Genomic DNA, 24,555 nt, shown 5'->3' with positions numbered 1-24,555 from the left:
CCGACTCTTGGTTTCGGCTCAGGTTGTGATCTCACGCTTCATGAGCTCGAGCCCCACAGCAGGCTCTGACACGTTCTCTCTCTCTCCCTCTTTCTCTGCCCCTCCGCTGCTTGCACCCTCTCTCTGTCAAAAAATTTACGAACATTAAAAAAACAACAACAGATGTTGGGCCCCAGACTAGAGCCACCGAATTAGAATTTGGGGCAAATGTGGAGCCTTTTTCGTAAGTGTCGGCCACAAACCAAAACCTACTGCAGGAGCTGCACTCCTTCCCGGCCATCACCTGTGCTCCAAGTTCACGTTACCAAGTGTGCCTCTTATCACTGCCCCTTCTGCTCCAAATCCACCCCCACTGCCCGCCTTCTGTAACTGCAGTACCTAGACCTTGCCAGGTGGCGCAATGATAAGCCTCATCAGCAGAGGGCGCTGGAGAGTCACGGGGGAGGAAGGGGCTTGGGTGCTTCATTGCAGGGCTGTCTCCCTCCTCTGTGTCCTTTCTGCTCTTCCTCTTCTCCTCCCTCCTTCCCTTTTTTCTGAGTGGCCAGCCAGCAACTTCCCCACGGGTGGCATCTGGCACTCCCCTGGAGAGGGCAGCTTTCCTTCCAGTGAGTTCTGTTACCACAACACAGCTAACTTCTCCACCAGCCGGTGGGCAGCAGCTGCCCCACCCCCAGTGTGGCATCTGGGCCTTGGGAGACTCTCCAAATGTGCTTCTTCCCGTGCGTGCTCTACGTTAACTGTAGAGGGAGCGGCTCTTCCCTCTGCTCCTGCTGTATTCTCTAGACTTCTCTCTACGGCTTTGTAAGCAATCCTGTTATACTTAATAATTCTTCATATTCAACCTTCCCTGTTCAAATCACCACGTGCTTTCTGTCTCCTGGTTGGATTCTGAACCACAATAACGTGTCAGCCCACAGGCAACACAGACCTTAGAAAACGGATGGACACGTATAAACACAGCGAGCTGTTCAGGAGGTGTGTACGATAAGAGGCAGGTAACAAAATAACGTGTATGTTAATGTACATATACATTCTAAGTGGTTAAAATTATCTATGGCAGTACAATCACGTGTGTTTAACTTTATGTATGTCTGCATTTCAAGTCTTTTTTTTTTTACAGTGAGAAAGTACTATTTATATAACTTAAAAAGATACAATTTCTATGTAAATTTAATATTCATATAGATTTTCCCACAGGGATAAAATATGCCACCTGACCAACTGGTGTTTTCTGGCCCAGGTATGACGAGGCTGGCATTCTGTTTTCCAATCAGTCACCTTGAGCCCAATCGACTCTGGAGGTCTTGACAAAGCACCTACTGGAGCCCGCTGTGCACCAGGCACAATTCTCACTTGCATGTAAACCACCTCTTAGGAAGGTGACGGCTGCTCCCTGCTGTGGCCACCGTGCACTGCGTTCCCGCGGTGTGCGAAATGAGCCAGACACAGACGGCTGGTGACACACAGAGTTGTATCACAAACGTGCCTGCACACTTATTCATCCAACAAACCCTTAGTGATGGCCCGCTGTGGGCCGGGCCCTGCTCCGGGACCCAAGACAGCTGGGTGAACAAGACACCCTCGCTCGTTCATCCCCTGGAGACCACCGGGTGCCCACCCCGCGCAACAGCAGGCACCGGGGGGCACGGGAGGAAGGAGGGCATAGAGCTTACAGCCTGAGCCTTAATCTTCCCCCGCGTCTGTCCGCTCACGGCGAACAGAACTGACAGGACAGAACGGACTCCAAAGCGAGCACCTTGTATGTTCAAGACAACCTAACACCCAGGCCACCGGCCACGGAATAACGCATCTCCAGTGAAAACAAAACTCTGAACGTTCCTACTTAGAATCAAAGAAGCATGGTATAGGGGTGCAATGGCTCTAGGTTCGAAACATTAACCAATATTCATTGCCACAAAATGGTTTTTTTTTTTTTTTTTACCTATTTCTTGTGTACGCCATGGTGTAAGAGGTGAGCCTGGAAACTCATCTTGCTCAGAAATATTTTCCTCATCTTCACTGTCCACCGTATGTGACAACGGAACCTTTTTGGTACAAAAGACAAAAAGAACGTGTGGTGAGTGCCATCTGTACCAAACTTCCTCCTAACAAACGCAAGCGTCTTATTCCACACCTCCTCCGCTGCTACTTCCCACTCTGAGACAAAAGGACGACACCGGGCAGGACTGGATGGAACGTCAGGTCCCCCGGGAAAAGCCTGGTAGCGAAGGCAATGCCACCCAAATGATGCTCCGGGCACGGAGAGCTTCGCATCCCACTCACGCTGCCCGGGTGCCCGTCTTCCTCACTCCTGCCAGGGGCCAACCCAGGAAGAGGGGTTGCACCCGGCTTGCCCGGCACAGCACCCAGTGCCACCCTACACGGGTGCTGACAGTGTGTTATTCAGCTCTACGTGGGCCGAGCGCTGCCAACCCTGATGAGGAGAATCCTCATCCAGGCCACCGTTTGGGATAGAGGTCCGCTACACCTGCTGGCTCTGAGTCCACTGTAAATGCTGCTTCCTGAGAGAATGGAAGCCTCCCCCTCACTGTCCGTGAGGGCGTCCTATGTAGGTATCATAAGTGGTGGCAGGGCTGCGGAGCTGACCCTCACTGATACGTGGGACAGGAGGGGGACCACCTCGTGATGAGCGTGAGACAGTCCCACCGGGATCACCTCGTGATGAGCATGAGACAGTCCACTGGCAGCGGAGGCTGCTCAGGGGGAAGGGCGGTGACCAGGTCTTCTACAGCAAACTACGATGGGCATCCTCTGGGCTGGGGTCCCTTCTGCTATCCTGATTCTTCGGTGGAATCGTGCTCATGTGGTCAGCTGGGCTTTGCTGTGCTGCAGACCACAGGAGGGCCGTCCCCAAGGCTGACAGAGAAGTGGCAGCATTGACAGGTGAGATGTCCACGAGAAGGGGCATTTCAGAGCCAGGAGCTAAGGCCGTTTGGCCCACCAGGCTCTGGGAGCAGGGCTCTAAGGTGACCCAGCTCAGGATGCAGACAGGTATCCCACTCTACTTAGCTTTCGAAGAAAGAAAAAAGAAATGACTTCTTGGGTTTTATCTCTTGGGAACCGACGGCGTTGTTTACCCTGTCAAAGATTTGTTAGGTGGGGCACCTGGGTGGCTCAGTCGGTTGAGCGTCCGGCTTCGGCTCAGGTCATGATCTCACAGTCCGTGAGTTCGGGCCCCACGTCGGGCTCTGTGCTGACAGCTCAGAGCCTGGAGCCTACTTTGGATTCTGTGTCTCCCTCTCTCTCTGTCCCTCGCCCATTCATGTTCTGTCTCTCTCTCTCTCTCTTTCAAAAATAAATAAAACATTTTTAAAAAATTAAAAAAAAAAGATTTATTAGCTGACTATTATCAGGGAGATGGGAAAGTGCTAAGGGGCCTCATATGTTGGCCTCTCTACTAGTCTCCGAGTGCTAAGGCTGCCCCACGTGTGCCCTAGATTATACCCATGCAGAACATGAGCATCTGTGAGCAGCATAGGCCCACTGGAAATACGTACGTATACGTATGACTGTTTACCGCAGCGCTGTTCCTAAGAGCCACAGCAAAACAAGCAAATATCTAGCATCAGTAAAACAAGCGAGTCACTGAATGTTAGCAGTGCACGACGGGGCGTCACAAAGCGATGAGAGTGAGCCAGCTACCGCCACGCACAACAGAAGACTCCCAAATGTTCTAAACAATACATAGGGCAATGACGAAATCCATCATTTTCAGAGTAGGCAAAAATAATCGAAGGTGATTTTCTAGGAGCTAATCAGCTCTTGGAGTCAAGGCAGTGGTGAAGCAGTGGCCTCTTCTCGGTCATGAAGGGCAACTCCTGGGGTCCTAGTAATGTTGTTCTTTTCTTTTTAATCTGGGTGGTAGCTGCTGTGTAAAAATTCACCGGGCTGCATGTTTATGGCCTATGTACCTCTGTGAGTATTTCATACATTGATAAATAGGCCTAAAGAATTTGTGACAATATCCTAAAAGCCACTCTAATTTAAAAGTATGAATTTAAATAATTTCTTTTTAATTTTTTTTAATGTTTGTTTATTTTTGAGACAGAGAGAGACAGAGTGCGAGTGGGGGAGGGGCAGAGAGAGAGGGAGACACAGAATCTGACACAGGCTCCAGGCTCTGAGCTGTCAGCACAGAGCCCGATGTGGGGCTCGAACCCACGAACCATGAGATCGTGACCTGAGCCGAAGTCGGACGCTTAACCGACTGAGCCACTCAGGTGCCCCTGAATAATTTCTTAAATTCCTTGGTAATTAAAACAAAACTTGTTTGGGTATTGAAGAAAGGGAAGGAAGAGGCAGGCCAGCCCAGTGGGAGCACAGACCTCAGTGATGCCGGAAACAGCCTTTCCTCATTTGCCTGCAGCACACATACCAGCCTCCTTCGTTCTCTTCCTGGGCGGCCCGGCACCCCAGATTTTAGAGAGGAAAGTGTACAAGCTATAATTATGGGGTAATCATTAGGGGGGAAAAGTATAATTTGCAAGCTAGTAGAGGGAAGGAAACTGAACTGAAAAAAATCATCAATTCAAAGAAGAGAAGACAAAAAAAAAAAAGAAGAAAGGGACAAATGGAAAAAATAAAGATGGCAAAGTTAAATTCAAATATATCCATATATACCTTAAATATAAAAGGACTAAATGCTTCGGTAAAAAGGCAAAGAAAAAATCGGGCAAACCTGCTTAACAAAAACTGTATATGCTGCAGTGTATAAATGGAGTTATAGGGTGGTATGTGAATTATATCTCAGTAAACTTGTTTTAAAAAACTATATGCTGTTTAAGGGGTGCCTGGGTGGTTTGGTTGGGTAAGTGTCCGACTTTGGCTCAGGTCATAATCTCATGGTTCATGAGTTTGAGCCCCACATCGGGCTCTGTGCTGACAGCTCAGAGCCTGGAGCCTGCTTCAGATTCTGTGTCTCCCTCTCTCTCTTGCCCCTCCCCCACTTACTCTCTGTCTCTCTCCCTCTCTCTCTCAAAAATAAATAAACATTAAAAAGACAAAACTATATGCTGTTTACAAGACACAGATAAATCTCAGGATAGGGAAAGGTTGAAATGAAAGGATGGAAAAAAATGGACCGTGCAAACATCAAAAAAACCGTGGAGAATGTCAGACAGAATTGATGTTAAAGCAAAACACATTTTTAGAGATAAAAATGTTCACTTTATAGTGACCAAATTTTCAATTTATCAGGACGATACAGCTTTAAGCTTATACATAAGTAACAACGTGGTTGGATGCAAAAGAATACATGTTCTGGAATTTCATGCAGACAAGGTTCAAAAACATGCACAACCGATTGTGATGTCAGAAGCCTTCTGTTACTCAGAGGAGGAAACCTGCCAACACAGCAAGGAAACTGCAGTGTGGATTCCCGTGGCTTCGAGAGTGAGATGGCTGTGACACCTTACTGGTGGGTTGGGGTCCCCACTATTCCTTGGCCTCCAGCAGAGATAACCTGGATGACACAGGGCCCAGCCCATGGGGCATGGCCACCTTCCCAGATGCCTCTCCTCACATCAGTGATGCTAAGGGAAGAAGCCCACCTGAGACGCATTATATGCTCATCAGAAGTAGAGCAACATGAGGGTCCAGCAAGCCCCGCCTCGGAGGAAAGTCAAGGCAAGGGTGTGCTAAGAACATGCGGGGAACCAAGAACTAACTCTGGAAGGGGCAATTCTGCTTTGCAAGGTGGAAGGACCTCTGGAGATCCAACAACATGCTGGACGAAGAGCTTGGGAATCCATGCCTCCTCACCTGCTGCATGGAGGAGACCCTACAATGGAAGACAGCAGGGCTCACTCTCTTGGTGGCTTCTGCACATTGGCTGGAGTGAAGACTTGTGCCTTACTTGCTATCCCGGCCTTCTCCTGCTACCGATGGGGATGAGGCTCGTGCAGAGGAGCTTGTACTGGTAGAGCAGAGTCATTAATCCACATGCACATAAACTAATGGGGATATCTCCGTCTGCACGTGGGCATGTGTGGGTAAATGCAGAGGCCGCAGGAGTCTCGCCACAGCAGGCAGGCACTGCTGCACTGGCCTCTCAGTAATCAGCGCCCTCCTTTCTCCCTTGCTAAGAGATTCCTGATTTGGTTTGGCAAAAATGGACTCAGCTCTAGGGTACGATGCATGGGTTCCTCTTCCCCTGAGCCAGTAACTGGTCAAGGGATGGGCATGTGACCAATGAGACTCCTGCTGGGAAATTTCTGGAAAAAAAATGTCTTCCCTGATAAATACAGAGCAACATAATGAGAAGGCCCTTACCCCACTTCTTCCTTTCTGGTTTGGGACCAGGACCCACTACACCCACTGGTGACCACAAAAAGGAGGCCAAGGGTATCTCAGACACCAGCTTTCTATAGGTGTGTAAAGCAATATTAGAATCTCCTGCCCTTTGCCTTTGTTAGGTCAGAGAGTTAAATGTCTATTATTTAAACCTTATGTTTGTCTATTCCATTTTTGCAGCTGAAAGAATGACACAGATTTCAAAGTGGCCACAGGGGCTACTGCTGGAGAGGAGAGGAGGGTTGGAATAAGAGCAGGGTCTTAGGGCAGGCTGCCACTTTAGTGCACTATCCACAGCTTTTGTAAGAAACATGTATTCATGCATTACCTATGTAACAAAAAGAAAAATGTAAAGAAATTGAAAACTATGGAGAGAGAAGGGGGACATTCCTCATCATTGACAGCAGCAGCAGCAGTAGAATGTCCACTAGTCCCTGGCCTCCACAAGTTTCTAGAGAGAACTGGTTTACCCCTGCATGAATGGTTCCTCTCTGGGCTTCCATCCAAGCACATGGCAGACACTCAAATATCAGTTTGTTGGTGGGTGGTTGGATGAACAAATGAACAAGTGAGTGAATATATGGCACTTATGACAAGATGCTCTGCAAATCCACAAACACAACTATAGCAAGAATGATGACAGGAGAGCTTCAATAACATCCTATCCATGATTTCTACTCAGAAATGGTAACAAGGCATTTAGACTACACTCTCCTCCCTTAAAACCTACTGAAAGCAATCAGAAGAATGGGGGGGGGGGGGGGACAAAAAAGAAAAGAAAAAAAAAGCTTAGTCAATGGCAGAAAACAGCTACCAAATCTAGGAAATCTGGAACAGAAGGAAAATGCCAAAAACTGCTGAACCTCCTCAGGCTTCAGGCATGAAGACCCTTGTAAAACCACAAAGCATCACAGTCACAAAGGTCCACAGTGATGCTCTGATGGCTGCAATGAGAGCAAGGGTGCAGATGGGCCCATGAGAAGTAGTCATTCCCATAGGACAGAGGTGAGGGGAGAAGAATCTAAAGGGACACACCAGTGGAGAGCCTGCCTTCACTGTCCAGAATCCAGCCTCTATTCTCTCCAAGAGATGAAGGACAGCACACACTGATATCAAGAACCCAAAGAAGAGATACATGAGATCAAGAGAAGTGATAAGGTAACAAAAGATGTGAAAAGTAAATTTGGAGAACTAAAAACCAAAAGGAAAAATAAATTCAAAACAGAGGAGGTAAAAGCTGTACTTCTAGAAGCAATAACACACAACAACAAAGAGCTGACAGAGAGATGAGGAGAGTATGCAGAGGAAATCACAGAAAGTGACAAGTGACCACAGAAAACATAACAGACGTGGAAGACAAACAAAAGATGGCCAACAAATGTATAACTGGTGTTCCCAAAGGAGAATGAAACAAATAGATGATAACATTAACATAGGGAAGGAAATGTTCCCTGAAAACAAAAAAGGGGGAGGAAAATCTCTGCCTGAAGAATTAAATAACAAACTAAAGTTTAGGAGAGAAGGACAGAAAATAATACACACCACAATTAATTCTGGTGAAGTTGCTGAACTGCGGAGACAAAGAACGACCCTACCAAGGCGTCAGGCAGAAGAATCAAGTGACCTCAAAGGGAGAAGCAAGCAGGGGGGAGCTCCTTCCCGTCCCTTGGCTGTTTCCCTTGGCGGTCCCCCAACATGGTCTTATACCCCTGTACCCTTCCTTTGTAACACTTATCGTAACTGTGATTGATTAACTAGTGATGGTGTGACCGTGGACTCTGCCTTACACTGCTTCTCCAGCACCTAGCACAATGCCTGGTACTCACTGCACACCTGGTAACTGTATGTTAAATTACTGGCCTGCCCAAAGACAGCGTCCTCCCTAACACAGTCCTTTATAGGATGAAGAAACGGAGGTGCAGAGAGGTTATCTGACTTACCCAAGCCATACAACTGGGAAGTAGAGAAGCGGGGACTTGAACTCGGGTCTCTGAATGCCCATGGCACTGTTGTGTCCACTGGATGCTAGCATCGCATGAACTGACCACAAATTCACGCACCCCACTTCCCCTGCAGCCTTACTTTTGGGTGGCACCAGTAAGAAAACTGCTGAAAACAAGACTTGCTTTCCATGTTAGGCCATTTCTGGGCGGGTGCACACTTCCCATGAAGATGTTTGCCCAAACTACCCTGGAACACAGAGAGAGGCGTGAGGTACAGATTTAAATCCAAATTGCCTGATTTGGGTTGCTGTTTCCTTATCTTTCTAGTTTTGAAAACTGTTTACTTTAAAGGAAGTAAGAATGATTCATAAAAAAGGATAAAATCATAAATTTTTACATCAGATTACAGAATGTAAATACAGAGAAGGCAATTTTACTTTTTTTTTTTTTTAATATTAAATGTACCCCACAGGCAGTATCTCCTTCATAGCTGGTGCCATCTAGTGGTTACATAGCAGTCTTACATGCTCCACACACCCATTTTTTTTTCCCCAAAGATACATACTTCAATCATATAAAATTAAGAATAGTTGGCCAGTTTCAAAGAAAGCTTTATGTCTAAGAAATATTCTCAACAGGCACAGGACAATAAACACAAAGTTTAATTCTAAAAGAGAAAATTGGCCGCCCTGGTCTGAATCCTGCCTCTGTTACTGGATGGTTGGTTAACTCTGGGCAAGTCAGTTACCCTGTTTCTTCACATACTTAATTAACACCAAGGGTGTGAAGTAAATGAGATGGTACGTATAAGCTGCCTAGCATACATTAAATGCTCAGAAAATGTCAATGTGTCTTTCTCCACCTATTGTCTAGCCCCTGCAACCCTCCCCCACCTACCTAATTGTAAGTCTGTGGGAAATTGAGATCCCTTTCCAGCTTAAAGGGCCCTTTCATTGCTGCCATCTGCAACCAGCCAGGACAATGTACAGACTATGATGACCCTTTCCAATTGCGATCAGTTCCTAACACTCCATCTCTGGTTCCTGGGCTGTATAGGGAAGGCTTTCCTGTTGGCTGGGACGTACAGAAACATGGCAACTGGCATGCATATGCTGCTGGTGGGAAGGCAAAAGCAAAAGAAAACAACTGCTTTGGAGAACAATCTGACAGTATCTAGTGTGACCCAGCACACATAGGTGCATGTACCAAATGTGCGAGGAAACAACCCAAGTGTTCATCGGTAGGTATGTAGATAAAAAAATTAAGGTGGATTTATCTCAAAACTGTAACGCTGAGTGAAAAAAGCTTGGAGACGGAATGACTGGTTTAGTATGGTGACCTATTTGCTATAAGAAAAGAATTGTACTGTATTTGTGTGCTGACGCTTATTTGGAGAATAAAATAAAGAATAAAAGCACAGACTTTGAGAATGTATTCCAAATCCAAGAGCAGATGGCCTTCCAGGGAGGGAGACAAAGAAGATTTCAACCCTAACTGTAATTTCATTTCTTTTTAAAAAATTTGAAACAAGGAAAGATAAGATGGCATTACTTGATCGTTCTGGAGAATGAGAACACTAATGTGTTATATTACTTTCTACTTTTCAATTTTTTTCCTTGCTGGTAGCTATAGAAAATGCACATTGTTCAGCTTTAACATAAACTGAAATGTCAAACAGCTTTCTGAAGTCATGGTACCAATTCACACACCTGCCAGAACTAGATGGTTCCTCTATATCCTCACCAACTCTTGATTATTGCTAGCTGACTTGCTCTAGTCTTCAAATTTTAAATGAAAACAATTATTTCCCTATTGCCCATGGGTCCTGAAGCAGCCATGACAGATGTGCCTACAAAATAAAACATCTGTCTTGCTAAGGACACAGAAGGTTGCCTGGGTCGCTATAGTCTCTTTTCTATGGGAAACGGGGTAGCAAGCTTCACTTCCCCAAATAGTTGACTGATACAACTCTAGCTGTAACCTCAGTGCAAAATGCTGGCCTGAGAGCATGCAGACTGAGGGGCAGTGGGACCTCCCCTGGGCCTTGTGGACCCCGCAGCAGAATCTCCTCTGGGCTCAGCAGCCAGCTGCCTGCTCTGGGACTCCTTGCTGTAGAGAAACCTCCCTCCGCATGTTACAGTCTGCCTATGTTAGCAAGTGATAGTTCATGAAATGCCCACATAAGGATTCCTCCAAATGAGCTCCCTAGGGCCACTGAACATGTGATTCAGTTACAGTGGGGCACAATCCATAGAAATATAATCAATATGAATATAATCTGATGCTGCAAATCTGTATATACAGTCACTCTGAACACATGTCATAGTGACAGTGAAAAAGAGAAAAGAAAAAGAAATTACAGTGCTATCTTTTGCCACGAAGGAAATGGCACCATCCAGTTCCCCAAACTCTGGAGTTGAAACCAGAGCAGCTCGGGCAGTGGTGGAGGAACGGGGCCCTTCAACCTCTGTGCCTCAGTTCCCACTGTGTGATGGTGCCATAAATGCAATCTACTTCACTGAGGCAGTGGGGATATGTGCACCCAAGAGCTTGGAACAGAGACTCAGACACGGTAAGCGCTCAGAGAATGCCAGCTATTGCAGAGACAAACGGCGATGTTCCTCTTGTCACACATGAATTTAAAGAAAGGCTGTGACGTGCGTGGCGACACTGGAGAAGTGATCGGAAAAGTAGCTTGGGCAGGGGGGCGGGCAAGGAAAAGAGCAGGCTTTGCTTTCTAGCACTGGATGGAAATCTACATTAAGAATGTGAAGATGATTATTTTTGCCTCTGGAGGACCTGTCTTTGGACGATAAAGGAAAGAGTTGGAGATTGCAGCCTAACCAGATCAAAAATGAGACTGCCCACGTTAAGAGAAACAGCCCCCAAACAAAAGCCAATACAAAAGAGAGAAAAGCAAATCCTTCCTAATCTACACAATTTACGGTAAGTTAACGTCAAGGTGCAGAAGAAATTCTGGAATGTGACAAATACCTGATTTCTGTGGGGCACGGCATACACAGCCTCCCCGAGACCTCCCTCTTCCCTGCGGGTGCCGACATCAGCCGAGTCCATGCAGCTGGATGACAGGTGTGTGTCGGAATCCTCCTCCCCGTAGCCCAGCATTTCAAAGGACGGCAAAGAAGTTCTTCTTGTCTCATTCTGCCAATTTGGTCTGTATTACAATGTTGAGAGCGAAATAAACAAGCAAGCAAGCCACTTAACGTTTCACATTGGTATATAGACACGTGTTAGATGCCCTACCTCCAAGTCCCTGCCACAAAATTATTACAACTACGGGGGCGCCTGGGTGGCTCAGTCGGTTAAGCGTCCGACTTCAGCTCAGGTCACGATCTCGCGGTCCGCGAGTTCGAGCCCCGCGTCGGGCTCTGAGCTGACGGCTCAGAGCCTGGGTGGAGCCTGTTTCAATTCTGTATCTCCCTCTCTCTCTGACCCTACCCCGTTCATGCTCTGTCTCTCTCTGTCTCAAAAATAAATAAACGTTAAAAAAAAAATTAAAAAAAAATTATTACAACTACATTACAAAATATACAGAAGCTAAAGAAGGAAGTCATCCACTAGTCCGTCTCTTTAGACACTCAGCATTTCTAGTTTCCTACCTAGGTTTTTATAGTTCCTATCACTGCATACATATATGATTTGCCTCACTGGCAACATGTTTTTAAAGTCAAAATGTTAAAAGGTAAGACTCACGTAGGTACACCAGTTTAGTCAGCCACTCCCTGTACTTGGGGTTTTTTCCCCCAATTTTCACTGTTGGTTGGTTGGTTGGTTGGTTTTTTTAGTGAGCTCTACACCCAATGTGGGGCTCGAACTCACGACCCCAAGATCTAGAGTCAGCATGCTCTACTGACTGATCCAGTCAGGCACCACCACCACCACCCCTCCACCCACCAATTTTCACTGTTATAAATAATTCTGGAATGATCATCTATGTGCAGATAATCTCTTCCGTATTTAGCATTAGTCTTATGAATCAAATAACCATATGGTAGACTGTTGAGTCAAATGGTAGGATTATTTGGTGGGTCTACAAGCTTACTGCGCAAAATCATTTCACCAATCAACTCCCCAACCTGGGACTACATTAGTAACAATTTTCCAAAACTGGCCAAAAGAAGTTAAACCTCACTGTATAAATCTGCATTTCTAACTGAAACAATACATTTCCATATAATGGTTTTATATACTTTGCTTCTAGTTTAAATATATATATAATTAATATAATTAAATTATATTATATATAAATTATATTAATTATATTACACATAATTAAATGTATATTTAATTAATATATGTTTAATTATATTATATATAATTAAATGTATATTTAATCAATATATATTTAATTATATTAACTATTTAATTATACATATATATTATATATATATATATTCATATACTTTGCTTCTAGTATGTCCATTACAATTTGAAATTGCTTTTTTATCTATAAAGATAAAATCCTGACTTTTTATTTACTGCAAATATTTTTCCTATTCTATTAACTCCATTGTGGCTATGTAAATTTTTTTTTTTTTTAATTTTTTTTTTCAATGTTTTTTATTTATTTTTGGGACAGAGAGAGACAGAGCATGAACGGGGGAGGGGCAGAGAGAGAGGGAGACACAGAATCGGAAACAGGCTCCAGGCTCCGAGCCATCAGCCCAGAGCCTGACGCGGGGCTCGAACTCACAGACCGCGAGATCGTGACCTGGCTGAAGTCGGACGCTTAACCGACTGCGCCACCCAGGCGCCCTGTAAATTTTTTTAACATGCAGATGATTAAACAACACTTTTTTTACCTTCAAAATTATTAGTTTAGAAGTGCATAGTAGGCAGGCATCTCCTTCTGAAAGGTTTGGCAAGATTGGCATAGGATTTCGTGGTCTTATTTATGTGTGTGCGCAGATTAATCCTTTCATTTAACAGGAATTTGTTTGGGCTGTGAACTAGGCAAGGCTCGAGGCTGATTTTTTTTTTCTACCATTGCTAATCACTATACCGTCGAATCCTTTCCTTTCCCTTGCTCTGTGGGGCTGCCTTTATGACACAGTCACAGGCAAACACCAGGGCCCCCTAGGGCATCCACGTGCACTTCTCCATCATGGAACCAGTCCTGTTTTCACTAATTCAAGTACGCATGTGATGTGGTCGGGCACCTGGGTGGCTCGGTCGGTTAAGCATCCGACTCTGGACTTCGGCTCAGGTCATGATCTCATGGTTTGTGAATTTGAGCCCCAAGGAGGCCTCTGTGCTGACAGGGCAGAGCCTGCTTGGGATTCGATCTCCCTCGCTCTCTACCCCTCCCCCACTCACTCTCTATCTCCCTCTCAAAATAAATAAAAATAAACTTAGAAAAAAATCAAGTATGGTGTGGCTAATCTAGCCCTTCCCCACAGTCATATTCTTCCTTTCTGGATTTCCTCTGATGGTCTTATCTGCTTATTCTTTCTAGTGAAGCTTAGGATCATTTCCTCATCTTTAGTTCTTATTTGGCTAATTCTTACCAGGAGAAATACAGGCTACATTCAAACATCTCAAAATGAAGTCAAGATTAAAATGTAAAAACCAAAAACATAAACATGTCCTAGAAGGAAGGAAGGAAGGAAGGAAGGAAGTGAGCATTTATATAATAGGAAAGATCTTTCTAGATTTCACAATACCGCCAGAAACTACAAAGACTGATAGATCTTACTACATCAAAAATATACGATATTTGGTACGCAGAAAAACTTCCAAAAACAAAATTGAAGAAACATGACAGATAAAAGGCAAATCTGGTCATGTATCCCCAACCCCACCTCATAAGCCCTTAAAGCCCTCAGTGTCTTTCTTCCTGCGGCTCCTGGGTCGGTGGCGGGAGGGGGACACCAAACCTCAGAACAGGACCCCTAATGTATCACCAGCTTGGCCCCTGCCCACCCCTCCAGGCCATCTTGAATGACTCCCCACTTTACCCAAGTGCCCTCAGCCACAAACATCTTCCTTCAGCTGTTCACAGGTGTTATGCTCCCTCTTCTGTCTTGCAAGCTCATTCCAGCCCCACACTGACCATCCCCCGCAAACCCTTGAGCCATCCCCAGGCGCTCCTTGTACTTTCCTCAGCTCTGTCCTCAACGCTCTCTGCCTCAGGAGGAAACCCCCCAGCCCTATGCTGGCTCTCATCCAGTACAAGCACCAGAGAAAATGATGCTTGAAGGTCCATAGGTGCCAATGAAGGTAAAATCAGTGTGAACGCTCAGAGAGAAGACACATGAGAAGCGGTGGGTGACAACTCTCACCATCTAGGTTGTGGCACAGAGAGAGTCCCGTGAAGGGCAAAAGGCAGCACTGAATTCACTGGCTCTGTGCATCCATGAAAACAGCCAGGGGTTTCACAAGCCATAACTGAACAAGAGCCACACTAGAGAAAATTCTGATATGATTCGAAAGCAATCAATGTCCCAGGACAGTGTCCCTCTGACACTGGTGACGAAAACCTGAGTACTGGGGCGCCTGGGTGGCTCAGTCGGTTAAGCGTCCGACTTCAGCTCAGGTCACGATCTCGCGGTCCGTGAGTTTGAGCCCCGCGTCGGGCTCTGTGCTGATGGCTCAGAGCCTGGAGCCTGTTTCAGATTCTGTGTCTCCCTCTCTCTCTGCCCCTCCCCTGTTCATGCTCTGTCTCTCTCTGTCTCAAAAATAAATAAAACGTTAACAAAAAAAAAATTAAAAAAAAAAGAAAACCTGAGTACTAAGCTCCAGTCATAACCACACGCACACGCGAGCTGTTTCTCCTCCACCCGGAGAAAAGTGAGAGCCAGCAATATGGTCCTTACTGAAGCCTCAGCTCTGAGGTGGTGGCATAGGGCTCGATGAAACTGTCCTTGTCCACAGAGGTCGCGTCACTCTCAGACAGGGATCTCTGACGAGGCTGAGGAATGGCAACGGTCCGGCCTGTCAGGCTTGTTGTGAGGATGACTGCAGCCAGGGCAGACCTAGGGACAAAAACATCCCAGTGAGAAGGTGACACCCAAACCTGCAAGCTGAAGGCTGACGACAGGACGTAAGAATGAATGAAGGTTGACCTTCTATTCTACGTTTAGTGCGTATTTACGGACCATGCGCCTGTCGTCTGTTATGTGCCATCAGACAACCTCATTCCATTATCACGCCAACAGATATTACTGTCATCTCCATTTTCTCATAAAATATAAATGACTTGTCCAAGATTTCCTAGCTCACAGGAGATGGGTCCAGGTCTCTAATTCAGAGAATCTATACTCAGGCAGTTTCCTATTAAAATGGAAGATCAGAATGGAAAAAAAAAAAACAAAACAAAACAGGGAGATAGAATAAGATAAAAAAGATTTCAAAAGGCATTTTAAAAATATTCGCAAATTGGGGCGCCTGGGTGGCGCAGTCGGTTAAGCGTCCGACTTCAGCCAGGTCACGATCTCGCGGTCCGTGAGTTCGAGCCCCGCGTCAGGCTCTGGGCTGATGGCTCGGAGCCTGGAGCCTGTTTCCGATTCTGTGTCTCCCTCTCTCTCTGCTCCTCCCCCGTTCATGCTCTGTCTCTCTCTGTCCCAAAAATAAAAATAAAAAACGTTGAAAAAAAAAAAAATTTTAAAAATATTCGCAAATTATTCAAAACGGCAATGCTGAAAAGACAGAGTAATGGATTTACCCTCCCACTTGAGAAAGCAAAACAAAACAACAGATTTACAGTTATGTCAGCTTAATTCCTGAGAGAAGTTCCAGGTCACGGCACAGGGAGGTAGAACTGAATTGGAGCCAGGCAGACCTCTTGAGCTGTGGAGACGGAGGTGAGCATCCGGGAACAGCACAGCAGACAGAATTCGCAGGACAGAGTATTGGAAAGGAGAGAGCTAAACAGAGAGCTCCGGAAATCTGCAGACAGCCCCCTGAGGGTTCACAAAATATTCTCAGTGTGGGAATATGAGGAAACTATCCAAGCCTGGGGGAAGAACCATCCACAACGATTAGAGGATCAGTGCCAGGTGCTTACGCATGGCTGGGGACAGTGCCTGTTCCCACCAGACAGATGGGAAAGAATTATTAATCTACAGGACGCTGGGTACAGTACCTGGAAAGGTCTTGCCTCAGGGAATAATTAGCCCTAGATTGAGCACTGCTTCAGGCTGTACCTAATGAATCATAAAAACAAGACCTAGAAGATCAAATCAGTCTCCAAGTAACTTAACTGTATCCCAGAACAAAATTCCAGAAGATTTGTCGGAATACAAAAATGTCCAGCACACAAGGCGAAACTCAGAACAGTGTCTAATCCAGGATAACAAGGCATGCAAAGAGACAGAAAAACATGACCCTAAATGATGAGAAGAATAGAAACCCATTCAGAACTGAACACATATGTTAGAATTAGCAGAGAAGGACACAAAGACAGTTGTTAGAACTAGATTCCATGTGTTCAAAAACCTAAGTAGAAACATGGGAGATTACTTTTATTAAGTTTATTTTTGTTGAGACAGAGAGAACCAGTAGGGGAGAGGCAGAGAGAGGGGAACAGAGGAACCTGAAGTGGGCTCTGTGCTGACAGCAGAGAGCCAGATGCAGGGCTCAAACTCACGAACTGTGAGATCACGACCTCAGCTGAAGTTGGGACGCTTAACCGACTGAGCCACCCAGGTGCCCTGAAACACGGGAGATTATTAAAAAAGACTTGAATTTCATAAGCTGAAAATTACACTGGGTGAGATGGACAGCAGATTACCCACTGCAGAAGAGAAGATTAGTCAAGTTGAAAGCAAAACAAGAGAAAATATCCAAAATGAAACACAGAAAAGAGAAATTAATTTAAAAAAGAAAAGAACATCATGAGATGTGGGATTAAAAATACTATTGTTTCATGCTTTAAGCCACTGAGTTTTGGTGTAATTTGTTACACAATAGTAGATAACGAATACAATAATGCCTTTTCATCAGATGATGCTGGAACGACTGGATATCCACATGCAAAAAAATGAACTTGAATCTGTATCTTCTACACCATATTCAAAACTAAACTCAAATTGAATTATAGGCTTAAAGGTAAAGGCCCAAACTATAAAACTTCTAAAACAAAATATAGCAGAAAATCTTTGTGGCCTTCAGGTAGGCAAAGATTTCTTAGATATGACACTGAAATTATGATTTGTAACAGAAAAAAATTGATATGACAAACTTCATAAAAACTTAGAAACTTCTACTCTTTATTTTTTTAATGTTTATTTATTTATTTTGAGAGAGAGAAAGAGAGAGGGAGAGGGAGTGTGAGAGAGCAGGGAAGAGGCAGAGGGAGAGAGAGAATCCCAAGCAGGCTCCCCGATGTTGGTGCAGAGCCTGACATGGGACTCGATCTCACAAACCATGAGATCCTGACCTGAGCCGAAATCAAGAGTCAGACACTTAACCAACTGGCACCCCAGCCTTGTGCTCTTTGAAAGACACTGTTAAGAGAACGAAAAGACAAGCCATGTATGGGAAGAAAATATCTGCAAACCTCTTATTTGGTAAAGGACTTGCATCGAGAATATATAAAGAACTCTTGAGGGGCGCCTGGGTGGCTCAGTTGGTTGAGTGTCTGACTTCGGCTCAGGTCATGATCTCACAGCTTGTGAGTTTGAGCCCCGCATCAGGCTCTGTGCTGACAGCTCAGAGCCTGGAGCCTACTTCCGATTCTGTGTCTCCCTCTCTCTCTGCCCCTCCCCTACACGTGCTCTGTCTCTCTCTGCCTCTCAAAAATAAAGGAAACTAATAAAAAAAAAATTTAAAGAACTCTTGAAGCACAGTAAGAGGAACACAAACAACCCAGTTTTTAATAGTGGGCACAAGAGGTGAACAGAAGCTCCACCAGAGAAGATATACAAATGACAAATGCACATGAAAAGATGCTCAACAGCCTTGATTATCAAAGAAATAAAAAAAAAAAAACCCAAAAAACAAAAAAACAAAAAACCCCACCACAATTGGATAATACTACACACCCATTAGAATGTCCAAAATTTAAAAGATTGGCCAAGACAATCCCTCATGTTCTTCCTTTCCAACCCAGGCCTGGCAGAATGGGTCCCACAAAGGGGGCTGGTGAGAAGAACCACTCTGCATCCAGGAGGCAGCGACTGGAGATCACCCCACCAACATTCACCGGTGCATCTGTGGAGTGAGCTTCAAGAGATATGCCCCCTTGGACAGAAAGATCCAGACAATTGGCAAGCGGGCATTGGGAACTTCAGATGTGCGCATGGACTCCAGGCACAACAGAGCTGCCCGGGCCGAGGAATAAGAAGAAACGGCCCATTCCAGATCAGTATACGGCCATCCGGAAAGCATAAGGAGGACGCAGATTCACCAAACAAACAAGCTCTATACATTGTTATCTGTGTACTTTTCGCCACTTTCAAAATCCTGTAAACAGGCAATACGAGTTAGAACCAATGTCAAGTAAATGTATAAAACCACACACACACACACACACACACACACACACACAACTGACCAAAGTAAGTGCTGGTGAGGATGTGAAACAACTGGAACTCATATAATACTGGTCAGAACACAAATATAAAAACTTTGGAAGATACAGTGACAGTTACTTAATAAATATATACCTAGTACATGACCCACCTCTTCTACTCCTGGGTATTTATCCGAGAAAAATGAAAGCATATGTGGGAAACCAAAGATTTGTGCACCAATGTTCACAGCACCTTTATTTCTACAATAATAAAACCCTAAAACAACTCAAATATCCCTCCACAGGCGAATGGAGAAACAAACTGTGACACATTTATCATTCATGTCGTGGAACACTATTCAGCAATGAAAAGCGTGGATCGCTGATTTTCACGACAATATGGGTGAATCTCAAAATAATCATGCTGAATCAAAGAAGCTGGCATGATTATCTTGTGTAATTCCGTGTACATAGAATTCTAGAAAATGCAGACTAACCTCATGTGACAGAAAGCAGAGCAGTGGCTGCCTGGGCTCGGGGGTGAGGGTAGATTGGGCAGAGGCAGGGGATGTGAGAGAGGAGGACAAGGAGGGAGGAATCACAAAGGGGCATGAGGGAACCTTAGGGGACCATGGATATATTTATTATCTTGATTGCAATGATGGTTTGTTTTTTTTTTCAAATGTAAAGATTTGTTTTATTTCTACTGGGGGAAGAAGGAGGATAAATAGAACTGTTTTCCAATTTGCTCTCCACTGTATACACACATACCCACACGCATACATACACATACCCACACCAAAAATACTCCAACAAAAAACAAAACAAATGAGAATCAAACACCAAAACACCCTCAAACTGCACCAATACTTCGTATTTTGACCAAAAGAATAGATCCTGGGAGGAAGTGCAAAATGCAAAATCAAATGACCGAAAAATGCTGAACAAACAGCGTTATTAATATACAAAATATTTATATTACCGAACTAGTAACAATTGATGTTCTCCACGTCTGTAAAACTTTGGAACCACATAGCTGATTTGTTAAATCTAGTCCATGCCAGCTTCCAAACACCAGAAAAAATGTTTTAGTTAGCTTCATTCTTTGATGCCTCATCAAAATTTTCTACGAGATCTGGAACATCATCCTCCTCCTCATCAGTGTCTTCTGGTTTTGGTGCTTTGCCATCCAACACTTGCCGAGGGACCTGTTCAGCTAACTTCCTAAGACTTGTTAAGCTGTCAGCACCAAGCCGACTTAATGTTCCAGGAAGCATTTCTGTGACTGGTTTGGCTTCTGCATGACCAGTAATTGCAAAGGTGTTAGCAGAAAGGGAAGCGTGGGCTTTGGGATTGTTGAAATGAATAACTGTCCCATCGTCTTTAATCATGTTCACCTCTTCAATACCAGCTACATTATTCACAGCCAGTTTTTTTAGAGAACTCTGAAGTTTTTTGTCATCAGCTGTAGCTGTTCTATGTACCACCTTCTTCTTTCTGCGAGCTGTACCCTTGCCCCCTATCCGGACCTGAGCCTGAAGTTTGGCTAACTTTTCTTGATTCATGCTGTTGGTAAATCTGAAGCCGGGAGGGTCCTCCAACAACAGCACGCGGCGAGAGCAAGATGGCTGCCTCCTGCAATGATGGTTTTGTGCGTGTAAACATGTCATACGTGTACCGTTAATTAAATGTTCATTACACCTCAATAAAACCGATTTAATAACGATCAAAGACTGTTTAAGGCAAAAATAGTAATAATATATTGCGGGGCTTGTAACACATAGATTTAAAATGTATCACTGGGGTGCCTGGGTGGTGGCTCAGTAGGTTAAGTGTCCAACTCTTGATTTCGGCTCAGGTCATGATCTTGCAGTTTGGTGAGTCTGAGCCCCGCACTGGGCTCCGTGCTGACGGCGCTTGGGATTCTCTCTCCCTCTCTCTCTGTCCCTCTCCTGCCCCCCACCCCCAGAATAAATAAACTTAAAAAAATTTAAAAAACTTAAAAAAAAATTAAAAAAAAATTAAAATGTATGACAACAGTAACAACTGCTTACTTCACTGTAACACTACACGTGAAGCACAGTAACACCTAAGTTTAATCTGAACGCCATTCTTTAATTTTTAAAAAATGTAGACATATGCCAAATGTGCCAAAGCCTCGTTGAGGATGGAATGAAATAATGCTTTTGAAGCACTTGCAACGGTCCTCGGCAAGAGTAAACACTAATAAATGGCTGCTCGTGTTAACAACATGGTACTTAAGGAAGAAACAAACACTAAAAATATTTCAAAGTGTTTTTTCTCACCAGGCATACAATATTCTAGTTTCAAGGAACACTCAAACAAAGGTTCTCACTGCCGATTCACTGGAAAGCCAAGCCACGTATTCACGTTTTTTAGGGACAAAAAATAGTCTAAAATTCTCCTGTGTCTAAACCCTTAGAAGGCACAGGCAGGGGTCTTAGGTATAAAAGAAAATCAGTTCTCTGGTGTTAGAAGCACTGGAAATGGGGGAATCCTAGGCTCTGGAGAGTGAACACATTTCTCCTTCTTTCCCCAAAATCAGCTCTTTTATTTATTTTTTTAATGTTCATTTATTTATTTTGAGACAGAGAGAGTACACGAGCGGAGGAGGGACAGAGAGAGAAAGAGAATATCCCAAGCAGGCTACATGTTATCAGTGCAGAGCCCAATGAGGGCTCGAACTCATGAACTGTGAGATCACGACCTGAGCCAAAACCAAGAGCCGGATGCTTAACAGACTGAGCCACCCAGGTGCCCCCAAAATCAGTTCTTTTAAAAGGCAAACTTGTGCTTCAAAAGAATAATTACGTGCATAATTCAAATTCCTTTCAGCATCCTATGAACTTAGGCTTTAAAGCTTTATATTTGGAAAACTACTAATTGCATTCAATTATGAAATGTCGGAACTCCACGCACTTGAAAAGGATAGACCATCATCCCACAGAAACCATATTAAGTGCTTCATTATGGAACCATGATAAACACTTTGAAGGACATGAATCTAATGGCCCTACTTGTGATTTTCTTACCAGTTTCAACAGTTCCAGGACCTACCACTTGGCAGCTGAGCACAAGAGTGACCTCAATGCCTGCTCACCTGAGACTCACCTTGGTCTCTCTGGAGAAGGGTTGGGACTGCGGGGAGGAGGTGTGCGGGGCACAGCTGGCTTCGGTGCGATGCTGGCTGCAGGTAGGAGGCCATGGATGATGTGTTTCTGCACAAATGAAACCTGGCTGGGTCACTGGTGTATGGGATCTCCCGGGTCCCGTCACCACCCCTCCTTGGGCCTAAGAGAAGACACCTGCACTGGCCACCCAGGGATCAAATCCCACCAGGAACCCACCTGGCCAGGTAAGCATGCCCACCCAGAGAATATACTGCAGCTGCCCATTGTGGGGGTCCTCTTGTCTTTCCCTTCTCAGAGGGGCCTCCCTGACAATCCCTCAAAATCACTCTCTGGAACTCCACTTGTCTCACAGCATGACCCCTGATGACTCTAGTCCCTCACTTACTGCCCCCCGCAGAATGGAAGCTTCTTAAGAGCAGGCAATCTTCTTGTCTTTATCAACCCTGGAACTCAAGCACTTCCCTCCTTACTCAACATCTGGTAGAAGCTTAAGAAAGATTTTAGTTTATCTCAAAGATGCAGAATAATTGGGGGCACCTGGGTGGCTCAGTCGGTTAAGCATCCGACTTTGACTCAGGTCACAATCTCACCATTCATGGGTTCGAGCCCCACGTCAGACTCTGTGCTGACAGCTCAGAGCCTGGAGCCTGCTTCCGATTCTGTGTCTCCCTCTCTCTCTGCCCCTCCCCTGCTCATGCTCTGTCTCTCTCTCTCTCTCTCAAAAATAAACATAAAATAAAAAAAAAATTTAAAAAGATGCAGAATAATGAAAACTAGTTCCTATGCACAATGAAAATCAGAGAATCTGGCTTTAGACAACTGGCAATTATTCAGAAGGTTTTTTTTGTTTAGGTTTATTTATTTATTTTGAGAGAGAGAGACAGTGCCAGTGGGGTAGGGGCAGAGAGACAGGAGAGAGAGAGAATCCCAAGCACTGGCAGTGCAGAGCCCGATGTGGGGCTTGAACTCAGGAACCATGAGATCATGACCTGAGCCGAAATCAGAGTTGGACACTTAACCAAGTGAGCCACCAAGGCACCCCCAGAAGTTTCTGAGTATAACCCAGTCTTCACTTTCTAGGCACTAGTCATTCATTCACACCTACTAGAGGTGAAACACCAGGACTGCAATGAAGAAAACTTGTCTTCATCCTCAAGGTAATAGAGTATAGAGGGAAGGCACCCAAGTACTTATTATGTAACAGAGAATTATGGGAAGTGCCAAGGGAAAGGTAAAGACAAATTTGGTGCTGCGGCGGCACAGGGAGGGAAGGGCTCCTTCAGGTCTGGAGGTCAGCAAGGGGACCTCTTCCCGTTGGGAGAAAATCACAGAGGCATTTAGATTGGGTCATCAAAGATGGCCGTTGCTCTCACATGTGGGAAATGAGATGGAAAAGTATTCTAGGAATAGGGAACAGCATGAACAATGGAAAGAAGCAAGACATTAGTGGCTGTGTTCTAGAAATAACAAATACTCCAGTTTCCTGGAATACAGCAAATGCAGAAGCCTCTGAGAAGGGGAGGCTAGAAAAATGGGCTGGTAGTAAGAGTGGGGATTGTTCCCACTTAAGAATTTTTATATGTGACTAAGGAGAACCTGTGCCCTAGCGAGGAGCACCCACTGAAATTGGTCCCTTGAAAGACTAATCAGGCAGTGGTAGGCATGAAATTGGGAGTATGAGCCTACACTGACAGAGTGATAAGTTTTGGAGGGAAGCATTCCAGGCAGAAGGAACAGCAAAGGCAAAGGCAAAGGCCTGAAGGAACAGAAGAAATGGCTGGAGCGTGCGGGGGGCGGGGGGGACGAGGGGGGACGGGGGGGACGAGGGGGCGGGGGGGGGGGAGAGCGGCGGGGAGGATGAGGAGCAATGGGTTTTAAGGAGGGCAGTTAGCACGATCAGATGTCCGTTTTAAAAGAACGCCTCTGGCTGCCTGGTGGAGAACAGACCTAGATGAAGAGCAAGACTGGAAACAGAGAAATAGCGAGGAGCTGCTGCAGCGGTCCAGATAAATGCTGGAAACCGGGGTGGAGGCGGAAACAGCAGCCAGAAGATATGTTTGGTGGGTGGAATCTATGGAACTTGGCTGATGGGTGCGCGCGGTGGGGAGTGGAGGGAGGAATCTTAAGAACGACTTCCCATTGGGGGATTTTCAGTAGTAGAGTAGGTCTGTGCCGGCAGGAGTGCTCCCAGACACCGGAGCAAAAGTTGCAAGGGAGACAAGGCGACTCCGGTCTGACTGAGGCCGACCCTGGGATAGAGGATGCTTTCGAATACAAAAAATCAGGGCTTCTCGAAAGGAAAACCATTTCCTTTAGTGCTGCTACCTGGCTTCAACCGCAGGCCAATCCCAAGCCGTTCCCTCTTAACTCCAAGCTCCCGGGGTCTACTTACAAACTGGCTCTTGCGGCCTCTGCGAAACCCCAGGAGCATCCTTGCTGCGGGGAGGGGCCGGACCAGGGCTGGATGGACGTGCGGATACCTTCACAAGCGAGGGCCGCTCCCTAGAGCTTGCGCCCCTCCCGCGGGCCTAGCCTCAGACGCTATTTCTACGAAATGCACTTTGCAACAACGTCATCCTCCATTGGCTTTGCTTTCTCTTCGACCAATCATAGCCAAGGTTACTCCGCACCCGTCGCTCTTGGCAACCAGTCGTCCCCGTTCAAATGCTCTCCG

At 45.4% G+C, this 24,555-nt stretch overlaps 2 protein-coding genes across 3 annotated transcripts in view; both read right to left on the bottom strand.

The window, feature by feature from the left end:
* The window catches only part of CEP89 (centrosomal protein 89), a 69,753-nt gene extending 45,269 nt beyond the window's left edge, over positions 1–24,484 (bottom strand). For both annotated transcript variants that reach the window (XM_042917808.1, XM_042917809.1), the window contains exons 1-5: positions 24,274–24,484; positions 21,862–21,968; positions 15,092–15,250; positions 11,250–11,430; positions 1,943–2,045 (exon numbers count right to left, since the gene is read on the bottom strand). In XM_042917808.1, the coding sequence (XP_042773742.1) occupies positions 1,943–2,045; positions 11,250–11,430; positions 15,092–15,250; positions 21,862–21,968; positions 24,274–24,312 (589 nt within the window). In that variant the 5' untranslated portion in view covers positions 24,313–24,484. The remainder of the gene's footprint in view (positions 1–1,942; positions 2,046–11,249; positions 11,431–15,091; positions 15,251–21,861; positions 21,969–24,273) is intronic.
* LOC122207684 (transcription factor BTF3 homolog 4-like) lies at positions 19,269–21,882 on the bottom strand. Its single transcript, XM_042917817.1, has 2 exons — positions 21,851–21,882; positions 19,269–20,364 (listed from the first exon to the last, which is right to left on the bottom strand). The coding sequence occupies exon 2, from the start codon at positions 20,292–20,294 to the stop codon at positions 19,818–19,820; it is 477 nt and encodes a 158-aa protein (XP_042773751.1). The 5' UTR covers positions 20,295–20,364; positions 21,851–21,882; the 3' UTR covers positions 19,269–19,817.
* Positions 24,485–24,555: the final 71 nt, after the last annotated feature.

The sequence above is a fragment of the Panthera leo genome, chromosome E2 (assembly GCF_018350215.1).
Source record: "Panthera leo isolate Ple1 chromosome E2, P.leo_Ple1_pat1.1, whole genome shotgun sequence".
Lineage (NCBI taxonomy): Eukaryota > Metazoa > Chordata > Mammalia > Carnivora > Felidae > Panthera > Panthera leo.
This window is presented reverse-complemented; position numbering and strand designations above follow the sequence as displayed.

Excerpts from the sequence above, each read along its gene's own strand:
- LOC122207684 (XM_042917817.1), bottom strand. The coding sequence starts at position 20,294 with ATGAATCAAGAAAAGTTAGCCAAACTTCAGGCTCAGGTCCGGATAGGG.